We start from the raw sequence: 12,305 nt of genomic DNA, 5'->3' as shown, positions 1-12,305 counted from the left end.
GAAGAAGAGGGATCAGGACACGGTACGAGTTAAATCCTCATATGGCATAGAAAAAAGTCTAGAGATAAAGTCTAAAGTCAAAAATTCTTAAAAGTAGTAGAAAAATATTAGAGATATGGCAATAAACACCTGAAGATATCAAACTAAAAACAAAATCCAGAGTAGTACTTCTGAAAATCCAACTATTGGCATTTTACTTTACAGATTTTGAATAATTTAAAAAAGCGTATTTCTCCTACAATTGAAATGCAATTATAAAAATTTTCTCTTTAATAAAAGGAAAAATACTACCTAAAATTCCAGTGGATTTTATTTAGGAACTTTACAAGGTGAAATGTATAATGAGCCAAAATAGCTCAAAACACTTTGGAAAATAAGACTGACATCTGGGGAACTTAACCTACCAGATACTAAAGTTGCTTATAAATCTAGAAAAATTATGATATAATAAATATGATATAATAATAGGGTTAGAATAGAGGGAATAGAACAGATACTGAGAAAACTAAAACTGAAAGACATAAGCATGCAACATGTAACATAAGCTTCATTAATCAATGGAAAGAAATGAAATGTTTTAATAGTGTCAGGAAAACTGATTATTTTTCTGAGGAAAATCAGATTTCATCTTACACCACAGACCAAAATAAAGTTCAATTAAACAGTTAAGTATGGGGGCGCCTGGGTGGCGCAGTCGTTAAGCGTCTGCCTTCGGCTCAGGGCGTGATCCCAGCGTTCTGGGATCGAGCCCCACATCAGTCTCCTCCGCTAGGAGCCTGCTTCTTCCTCTCCACTCCCCCTGCTTGTGTTCCCTCTCTCGCTGGCTGTCTCTCTCTGTCAAATAAATAAAATCTTTAAAAAAAAAAAAAAAAAAACAGTTAAGTATGAAAAATAAAGCATTATAAAAAAAAAGATGTGGCTGGGGGCGCCTGGGTGGCACAGCCGTTAAGCGACTGCCTTCAGCTCAGGGCGTGATCCTGGTGTTATGGGATCGAGCCCCACATCAGGCTCCTCCACTGGGAGCCTGCTTCTTCCTCTCCCACTCCCCCTGCTTGTGTTCCCTCTCTCGCTGGCTGTCTCTATCTCTGTAAAATAAATAAATAAATAAATAAAATCTTTAAAAAAAAAAAAAAAGATGTGGGGCGCCTGGGTGGCTCAGTCGTTAAGCATCTGCCTTCGGCTCAGGGCGTGATCCTGGCGTTCTGGGATCAAGCCCCACATCAGGCTCCTCTGCTGGGAGCCTGCTTCTTCCTCTCCCGCTCCTCCTACCTGTGTTCCCTCTCTCGCTGGCTGTCTCTGTCAATCAATCAATCAATAAATAAATTTAAAAAAAAAAAGATGTGCACCCAACAGATTATTAACCTAACAAGTTACTTGAGAGAAGTATTTGCCAATGATTAAAAATTAATGTTTTTATTTATTTTGTTATGTTAGTCACCACAGAGTACATCATTAGTTTTTGATGTAGTCATCCATGTTTCATTATTTGTGTAGAACACCCAGTGCTCCATGCAATACGTGCCCTTCTTAATACCCATCACTGGGCTAACCCATCCCTCCACCCTTCTCCTCTCTAAAACCCTCAGTTTGTTTCCTGGAGTCCATTGTCTCTCATGGTTCGTCGCCCCCTGATTTCTCCCCCTTCACTCATCCCTTCCTTTTCCTAATGTCCTCCGTGCTATTCCTTATGTTCTACAAGTGAAACCATATGATCATTCTTTCTCTGCTTGACTTATTTCACTTAGCATAATCTCCTCCAGTTTCATCCACGTTGATGCAAATGTTGGGTAATCACCCTTTCTGATGGCTGAGTAATATCCCATTGTATATATGGGCATCTTCTTTATCCATTCGTCTGTTGAAGGGCATCTCGGTTCCTTCCACATTTTGACTATTGTGGACATTGCTGCTAACGTACATTTATAAAAGGCTCAAAAACATCAAAAAGGCATATAGCCATCGAAAAAAATGGGCCAAATAATAAAAAATTCACAGAATAAGAAGTACAAATGAGTAATCAACATGAGAAAGTTTTTCACCTCCACAAATAAGCAGAGAAATATACATCAAAACAAGTTATCATTTTACCATACCAACAGGCAAAGATTATTTGAAGTCTGTTCCATGCTAAAGGGTAGGCAGTATGGTCAAACAATGCTGATCAGAATGGAAAATGATACAGTGTTTTTTGAAAAGCTTATAAAATGTATCAGTTTTAAAAATATATTCATATTCTTTAACCCAATAATTAAAATTTCAGACTTCTATCCTGAGAAAATAATTAGAAGCAAATATTTATGTAAAATATTATCTCTAATATGAAAGAAAAAAATGAAAATAATTTAAATATCCAAAAGTGATAAATTTTGGTAAAACCATATAATGGAATATCTTACTCTATTAAATTATGGTTTGAAAAAAAAAATTTTTAAGATTTTATTTATTTATCTGAGAGAGAGAGAGCACAAGTAGGGGGAGCAATAAGCAGAGGGAAAGGGAGAGGCAGGCTCACTCCTGAGCAAGAAGCCTGATGTGGGGCTTGATCCCAGGACCCAGGGATCATGACCTGAGCTGAAGGCAGACACTTAAACAACGAAGTCACCCAGGCGCCCTGGTTTCAAAAAAATTTTAATGACACGAGAAAATGCTTAGAATATGTTACCAGAAAAAGAATTAAAACACAATAAAATAAGATCAAAAAGTAATATAATACATACACAATACTTATGTGCCCAGCACTATTACATATGTTAATTCATTTTATCTTCACAACACAACTGATAGGTACTACTATTTTTTTAAAGATTTTATTTATTTGAGAGAGAGAAAGAGAGTGCCCGCCTGTGCACGCAAAAGTGGGGGGGGGGGAGGCTCCCCGCTGAGCAGGCAGTGAAGCGGGGCTCGATCCCAGGACTGAGGATCGTGACTCAAGCTGAATGCAGATGCTTAACCAACTGAGCCAACCTGGAGCCCCTAGATAGGTACTAGTATTATTCCCATTTTACAAATACAGAAACTAAGGAAAAAAAGAGATTACATGATTTCCCCAAAAACCACAACTAGTAAATGACAAAGCCAGAACGTGAACCCAACAGTCTGGCTCCAGAGTGTCTACTCTTACCATGTACACAACAGTGCCTCATAACATATATGACAAGATGACAAAATGGGATGGAAAGAAGAGTGACCTTCAGAAATAAAACACCAAAACATTAATAGAGGTCATAAAGGATTGTAAGATTAGAGGTGATTTATTTTCTTCTTGGTTTATTTTCCAGTTTCTACAGCAAGCATGTATTACTTTTATAAACAAAATAAAAACAATAAAAATTATTTTAAAATTAAAAAATAGCATAATATAATAAAAAATATTATACAAAAATAAATAAAAATTTAAAAAGGTGTTGGTTGTTCAAAAAAAATAGCATAAAGGCATGATTCAAAATACACATGAATTGATCAATAGATGGTGGAATTTCTAAGCACCACCTTTTCCACAAAAAAGAAATAAAAATAAGATTTGAAAGAAGAAAGCAAGAAAGACGAAGATGTGAGAAGCAAAGTATAAGAACAGAGTTAGAGGAGTCTGAGATGCAAAACTGAGATAGATCAATAAACTAACACAAACAGTGGAAAAAACCATCAACAAAACTAAAAGGCAACCTACTGAATGGGAAAAAGTACTTGCAAATGATATATCCAATAAGGGGTTAATATCCAAAATATATGAAAAACTTGTACGACTAAACACCAGAAAGACAAACAATCCAATTACAAAATGGGCAAAGTACCTGAATGTAGAGAAAAGAGAATTCTTGTACACTATTGGTGGGCATGTAAATTGATACAGCCACTATGGTGAACAGCACGGAAGTTCCCCAAAAATTTAAAAATAGGAATACCGTATTACCCAGCAATTCCACTTCTAGGTATACATCCAAATGAATGAATTCAGGGTCTCAAAGAGACATCTGTGCTCCCATTTTCATTACAGCATTATTTACAATCACCAAGATATGGAAGGGACCTAAGTGTCCATCAACAGATGAAAGGATGAAGAAGATGTGGTACATATATACAATGGAGTATTAGTCACAAGAGTGAAATCTTGCCATTTGCAACAACATGGGTAGACCTAAAGGGTATTATGCTAAGTTAAACAAGTCAGACAGAGAAAGATAAATACCATGTAATTTCACTTATATATGGAATCTAAAAAACAAAATGAAAAATCAAACAAAACAGAAACAGACTCATAAATACAAAGAACAAACTGGTGGTTGCCGGAGGGAAGAAGGGTGGAGATGGATAAAACAGGTGAAGGGGATTAAGAGGTACAAACTTCACTATAAAATAAATAAGTCATGGAATGTAAAATAAAATACAATATAGAATATAAACAATAATATTGCAATAACTTTGTTTGGTGACAGATAGTAAATACACTCACCTTGGTGAGCATTTCATAATATATATATAAATGTTGAATCACTGTTGTACACCTGAAACTAATATATATCAATTATACATCAAAAAATTTTAATTTTTTAACTATAAAGATGTCTGAAAAGAGGAGAGATAACAATAATCTCCAATAGTAACAAAGCAAGAACAGCATACAATTTCAAAACTTTTCAAAAGGGGAAAAGTACCATTTTCTCCAAAAACATTATAAGGCAGCATTTGCAAAAATACCGATACTGTTGCTATATGAGTTTGTTTTCTCTTTTTATTTTTTGGGAAAAAAACAAAGGCAAACCGTTTAGCAGTTATTTTCGTAGATTATTGGGAACCAAAATCTAAGCCCTACAGCTTTCTGCAACTACATGAGAAAGTTCAGGTACCAGCGAAGCTTTCCAATGTGTAGAATAGTTTTTCAGTCATTTAAGCTAACAGATAAGCTGTTACAATCATGGGCAAAATGACGTAAAAAAAGGTTACTTGGTAACCATAATACCATGGCTTTGGCATATACTATTTCATAACAATCAGAAACAAAGGAGAAGTAACAACTGACACCACAGAAATACAAAGGATTATAAAAGAGAACTACAAATAATTATATGCCAACAAACTGGACAAACTAGAAGAAATGGATAAAATTCCTAGAAACATACAATCTTCTAAAAGTAAACCAAGAAGAAATAAAAAATCTGAACAGACCAATTACTAGTAATGAAACTGAATCAGTAATCAAAAAACTCCAAAAGAGGGGCACCTGGGTGGCTCAGTCTGTTAAGTGGCTGACTCTTGGTTTCGGCTCAGATGTGTTTTTGGAGCGCCAAGTTGGGCTCCCTGCTCAGCATGGAGTCTGCTTGTCCCTCTCCCTTCCCCTCTCCGCCTCTCCCAACTCATGCTATCTCTGCCTCTTTCAAATAAATAAAATCTTTAAAAACAAAAACAAAACAAAAAAACAAAACAAAACAAAAAACCCCTCCAAAAGAACAAAAGTCCAGAACCAGATGGATTCACAGGTGAATTTTACCAAACATTCAAAGAAGATTTAATACCTATTCTCAAATTATTCCAAAAAACAGAAGAGGAAGGAAAGCTTCCAAATACAATCTATGGGGCCAGCATTACCCTGATACCAAAACCAGACAAAGACACAATTTAAGAAAGAAAGAAAGAAAGAAAGAAAGAAAGAAAGAAAGAAAGAAAGAAAGAAAGAAAGAAGAAAGAAAGAAAGAAAGAAAGAAAACTGTAGGCCAATATCTATGATAAACACACATGCAAAAATCATCAACAAAATGTGAGCAACCCATTCAATGAGCATTCAACAATACATTAAAAAAAACAACCATTCACCACACACAATCAAGTGGGATTTATTCGAGATGCAAGGATGATTCAGTATTTGCAAATCAATATATCACATTAGTAAACCAAAGAGTAAAATTATATGGTCATCTCAACAGATGCAGAAAAAGCATTTTGACAAAATTTAACATCTGTTCATGATAAAAACTCTCAACACAGTGGGTTTAAAGGAAACATACCTCAACATAATAGAGGCCATACATAAAAAACCCACATCATACTCAATGGTGAAAAACTGAGAGCTTTTCCTCTAAGAACAGGAAAAAGACAAGGATGTCCACTCTCTCTCACCACTTTTATTCAACACATTAATGGAAGTCTAAGCTGCAGCAACTGGACATGAAAAAGAAATAAAAGGCATCCAAATTGGTAAGGAATAAGTAAAACTGTCACTATTTACAGATAACACGATTCTATATATAGTAAGCTCTAAAGACTTCACCAAAACACTATTAAAATAAATAAATTCAGTAAAATTGCAGGATACAAAATACACAGAAATCTTGCAAATCTATACACTAATAACAAAGCAGCAGAAAGAGAAATTAAGAAAACAGTTCCATCTGCAATTGCACCGAAAAGAATTAATAAAAGAATTTAGGAATAAATTTAACCATGGAGGTGAAAAACTGGATTTTGAAAACTATAAAACACTGATGAAAGAAACTGAAGATCATACAAACAAATGGAAAGATACTGTATGGTCATGGGATGGAAAAATATTGTGAAAATGTCCATACTACCCAAAGCAATCTACAAATCCAATGCAATCCCTATCAAAATGCCAACATTTTACACAGACCCAGAGGAAATAACATTAAAATTTGTATAGAATCACAAAAGACCTTAAATAGCCAAAACAATCTTGAGAAAGAAGAACAAAGCTGGAACTATCACACTCCCAGATTTCAAGATATACTGCAAAGTTGTAGTAATCGAAACGGTATGGTACTGGCACAAAAACAGACACACAGATCAATGGAACAGGATAAAGGGCCCAGAAATAAATCCACACCTATATGGTCAATTAATCTGTGACAAAGGAGGCAAGAATATACAATGGGAAAAGTCAGTGTCTTCAATAAATGGTGCTGAGAAACCTGGACAGCTACATGCAAAAGAATGAAACTGAACCACTTTCTTAAACCATACACCAAAATAAACTCAAAATGGATTAAAGACCTAAATGTAAAATATGAAACCATAAAATTCCTAGAAGAAAACATGGGCAGTAATTTCTTAGACACGGGCCATAGAAACATGTTCTAGATAAGTTACCTCAAGTAAAAGAAACAAAAGCAAAAATAAACAATTGGGACTACACCAAAATCAAAAGCTTTTGCACAGTGAAGGAAACCATCAACAAAACTAAAGTTAATTTACTGAATGGGAAAAGGTACTTGCAAATGATGTATCTCATAAGGAGTTAATGTCCACCATGTATAAAGAACTTATACAACTCAACATCCAAATAAATAATCTGATTAAAAACTGGGCAGAGGACCTAAATAGAAATTTTACCAAAGAAGACATGCAGATGGCCAACACATACATGAAAAAATGCTCAACATCACTAATCATCAGGGAAATTAAATCAAAACCACAATGAGATATCACGTTATACCTGTCAAAATGGCTAAAATCAAAAAGACAAGAAACATAAAGTGTTGGCGAGGATATGAAGAAAAAGGAATCCTTGTACACTGTGGAATATTACTCAGCCACAAAAAAGAATGAAATCTTGCCACTTGTAACACCATGGATGGATCTAGAGGGTATTATGCTAAGTGAAATAAGTCAGAGAAAGAAAAATAACATATGATTTCACTTATACAGGAATCTGAAAAACAAATGAACAAAAAACTAACATTTTGAAAAAAGTAGAAAAAAAACTACTTAATTTTTCACAAATTTTCAGTTTACACAAAGCATAGTCTGCAAGCTTTACTTTTCTTCCTAACTAAATTGATTTTCATTCATACTTGTAGCTTATTATTTTCTGATCGTAAAAGTTACTTTCTGATGCATGTTTACTATAAAAAATTTGACAAAACATAAAGAAAATAATTACCTATAATCCCAGCCCCAGAGATAATCACTATACAAATCTTAGTATATTCCAGACTTCTTTTTAAACATATTTGTTACATTACCTTATACAACGAATACTTTGGTTACTTTAATAGTATTTAATGGTGCTTTCCCAGGTCATTAAATATTCTTTTAAAACACTGTTTTTAATGACCACATGATATTCCTTCATATGAATGTATCATAATTTAATTAACCAATCCCTTGATTAGCTAAGATACTTTCATCATCCAAAAGCAGCATAAAGGGGCGCCTGGGTGGCTCAGTCGTTAAGCGTCTGCCTTTGGCTCAGGGCGTGACCCTAGAGTCCTGGCATTGAGCCCCACATCAGGCTCTTCTGCTGGGAGCCTGCTTCTTCCTCTCCCACTCCCCCTGCTTGTGTTCCCTCTCTCGCTGGCTGTCTTTCTCTCTGTCAAATAAATAAAATCTTTAAAAAAGAAAAAAAAAAAAAGCAGCATAAAGACAGAGAGAAACACTAGGAGCTCATTTCACTATTAATGAAATTGGTAGTCTTGTCACCTATCTTTCAGACCTCACGGAAGTACTGTTTGAGAGAATAATTCAAAATCTTAAAGATATATTTTAAAACAAATGGAAAAACATACCAACAATACTATCAAAAAAAGCTCCACGCAGATGCCAATCATTCTTATCATTTAGGAAAGTGATCATGTGGGACAATAAAACATCATTGGCTTTCTGACGTCCAAAGAATACACACAGCCGTGTTATTCCATTTTCCATTAAGGTTTGTTTCACAATATTTTCAGGGTCACTTAGCAAAGTGACAACTTTCTGTTGGACCATTTCATGTAAGGCTTGCAGCTCTAAAAAAAAAAAAAAAAAAAAAAAAAATAGTAAAGATAGGATCAGTTTTTTTCCCCCAAGATATAGACCTAGTCTTCTTTCTTACTCCTTGGAGAAAAAGAACAATTAGAGAAGCCACCATAAAAAGTCTATAATCACTAAATTTTTCCACTGTTCAAACCTCTGAAGGATAGATGGGAAACCAAAATATAAACTGAAGAACAACATCCTGATTAGCAGATGCCACAAGCATGGTTACCATCTCATTAATTAAGCAGATCTATTTTTGAGGCTCAAGGAGAAAAACTATGGGAAAGCACCAAAAAGATCATACAGACATCAATAAAACCAACTTGATCAAGGACTTCAAAATACTAGACTGGTTAGGGATATAAACTGATGACACAATTTAATACTTTTAGAAAGCATTTTTAAGGTCAGTTTACTAAATTTTTAGAAAGCAGAAAATACACTGCAAATCCTGTCAAGGCTTTACATAATCAGGCCACCACCTTCTTCTCTGACTTTATCTCCTACCCACCCTCCCTTTTTCCTTTCCCTTCTAAAATGTAAGCTCAACAGGGGATCTTTTCTGTCTTATTCACCACTATATTTCTAGTGCTTAGAGCAGGCACATAATTGCCTAATGCAGAGCTTATGTTTATCAATTATCTGCTGGCTAAATGAATGGGGGAAGATGCCACTCCTGGTGCAGCCACTGTCAAGAGAAAAGGTGGTCTGATGTGCAACATACTATGCTCACATTAAGATAAACTTTAGATTAATTCCAAAAAAGATTTAACACCTAACTTCATTATCTATAAACATCCAATTACATGGTTATAGAATGTAGGACAGTATTATTTTCTAAGTAATTCCATGAAAAAAGCGAGGATTTCATTTCTGATACATTCTTCTATAAGTTCAAAATTATTCCACTATCTTCAACTGCAGAGAATATATGCTGTCTAAAAATGATGCCATCCTAACACGTGATAGAGCCATTATCGTTGTGTATAGCATAAAAATCTGAAAACTAGATTTCTCTAGTTTTCCTGAACTAGAAATATCCTAGAACAGATCTAAGTGTATTATTTTACTTCTAAATCTTTAACTCAATAAACATTAATTAAAAGCCTGCTAAGAGTTGTTTGTATGTAAAGAAACATAAGACAGGAACTTTGACCTCAAAGAGTTTACCGTCTGCTCACCTGTTCATTTAAAGTAAAAGGTGTGGGGTTTGATCCATAAATCATTGAGAGTACGACATAAACACAGTATATGATTGAGGACACTCAAAAGTATATTCACATAAGGAGAAAAGGCTTAGATTCTTTAGCTATGATGTTGTCAATGTTTTCTTCTTTCCTCTTGTAAGAATTATACAATTCAGCTAGCTTTACTGTTAACAAATCAATTGTGGCTGAAAAACAATTGAGCTTAGAATCTGTGGCAACAAGCTGATCATTTTCTGGTTAGATAACAGTGTACCAGAGTAGAGAGAACAATGAAATACCAGGGACCTTTCCTATATATATAGATAGATATATATAGATAGGGGCGCCTGGGTGGCACCGCGGTTAAGCGTCTGCCTTCGGCTCAGGGCGTGATCCCGGCGTAATGGGATCGAGCCCCACATCAGGCTCTTCCACTATGAGCCTGCTTCTTCCTCCTCACTCCCCCTGCTTGTGTTCCCTCTCTCACTGGCTGTCTCTATCTCTGTCAAATAAATAAATAAAATCTTTAAAAAAAAAAAAAAAGATATATATAGATATATATATAGTATTCTAGTATTCTTTCATCTTACACAAAAACTATAATGAGTTTCAAGTCCACATTAGTAATTCATTCCAAATAAAAAATCTGAAGAGAAAATCATACTACCTGTGTCGTAATTTCCATTGGGATGCGAAACTTCATCTATTTCTTCACTATTTGGGTCATTTTCCATATTGAGATTTTTTAACTGTACCAATTCCAGGAATCTCAAAGCTGTTTCAGCCAGCAGAGCTATGTTTTCTATAAAAAAAAAAAAAAAAGGGGGAAATTTATGATTATAATCTTAAATCCTTGTAATGTTTATACCTTTTCCTTCCTGTCTTTATACATATAAATAATAATCATAAAACTAAGGACGAAAATTACCATTTAACCTAATCAGATTTTTGGTAACTAATCTCATCATCTACGACTAACAGTTTTTTAAAGATTTTATTTATTTATTTATTTGAGAGAGAGTGAAAGCAAGCGAGAAAGAGCACGAGTGGGGTGATGGGCAGAGGTAAAAGCAGACTCCCCACGGAGCACGAAGCCCAATGTGGGCTTAATCCCAGGACTACAAGATCATGACCGGAGCCAAAGGCAGACACTTAACTGACTGAGCCACCCAAAAGCCCCTACAGCTAACAGTTTTTAATAATGAAACATAAACTTCTTTTAAAAATACAAAAATGTACAGCATAAACACTACAGCTAACTCTGCTGTAAGATATATATGAAAGTTAAGAGAGCAAATTCTAAGAGTTCTCATCACAAAGAAAAAACTTTTTTCTGTTTTTGCTTCTTTTTATTGTACCTATATGAGGATGGAAGCCAACTAAACTTGTGATAATCATTTCAGAATATGTGTAAGTCAAACCATTACACTTTATACCTTAAACTTATATAGTGATGTAAGTCAATTGTATCTCAATAAAACTGGGGAAAAAATACAAAAACAGCCCAAAATATAGCATTCAAATCTACTGAGGGTAAAGCTTAATACTTCTACAGAGACCTATAAACAGTATCTTAACAGGTGAGAGATATACATTAGACTGACAAACATTCACATTAAAATAACAGGCTAAGCTGGGCTTCAGAATCACACAGACCCCAGCTTAAATCTCTGCCCCTGACACTTACTAGCTGGCTACTTAACATATGTTTCACACATACATAAATCACATCTACCTCAAAGAGGTATTACCAAACTGAATCAACCATTTAATATTAGACTGCTTTTCTTGTGATACTCTGAAGTTCTTAATGAACCAAAGTATGAGATTGTTTGCCACGTTTCTGCAGTTGTACGTTCTCCTTTCTCTACAATCTCCAAAGACTGTCTGATATTCCTTACCACTGTGAAAATATCTACTTCTAATTTCTGCTGTCACATTTGCTATCAGATCTGCTGACACTTTCTTCTCCCTTCCATTTTTTATTTATGCCTGTGTCTCTATCCTTCTTTCCCTCCCATTTCTGTGCTTAACATGACTGTACCAGGAAAAGTACTCTTTTCCTTAGCAGTAAATAGCACTGAACATTAAAGCTTAATTAACTAATATCAATTGTAAGACTCACTTTTTCCTTAATTTTTAATACCACTACAATTGAGGTGCATCTCACAAGAGTTGAGATTGCTGATTCTATCAAATGCAGTGATTACCTTTATCATGGAGTCCCACCCATTCCCAACCCCCAACAGGTTCAACATTGCTCTGAAGAACAAAAATTTACCTCTAAGAACCTAAGACATGAGTACCCTGTAATGCCTGCTCACCCTAAAGATGGGAGAGTTTTGGCCATCCTCTGATAATAAGTCAAAT

The 12,305-nt window shown here is 34.9% G+C and overlaps 1 protein-coding gene across 5 annotated transcripts in view; it reads right to left on the bottom strand.

The window, feature by feature from the left end:
* The window catches only part of PIK3R4 (phosphoinositide-3-kinase regulatory subunit 4), a 201,527-nt gene that overhangs the window by 49,212 nt on the left and 140,010 nt on the right, over window positions 1-12,305 (bottom strand). For all 5 annotated transcript variants that reach the window (XM_057315960.1, XM_048216222.2, XM_057315961.1 and 2 more), the window contains 2 exons: window positions 10,603-10,737; window positions 8,517-8,738 (listed from right to left, as the gene is read on the bottom strand). In XM_057315960.1, the coding sequence (XP_057171943.1) occupies window positions 8,517-8,738; window positions 10,603-10,737 (357 nt within the window). The remainder of the gene's footprint in view (window positions 1-8,516; window positions 8,739-10,602; window positions 10,738-12,305) is intronic.

Source organism: Ursus arctos, unplaced genomic scaffold, assembly GCF_023065955.2.
Source record: "Ursus arctos isolate Adak ecotype North America unplaced genomic scaffold, UrsArc2.0 scaffold_20, whole genome shotgun sequence".
NCBI classification, from domain to species: Eukaryota; Metazoa; Chordata; class Mammalia; order Carnivora; family Ursidae; genus Ursus; species Ursus arctos.
Note: the sequence above shows the minus strand (reverse complement) of the source record. Positions and strands in the feature narration are given on the sequence as shown.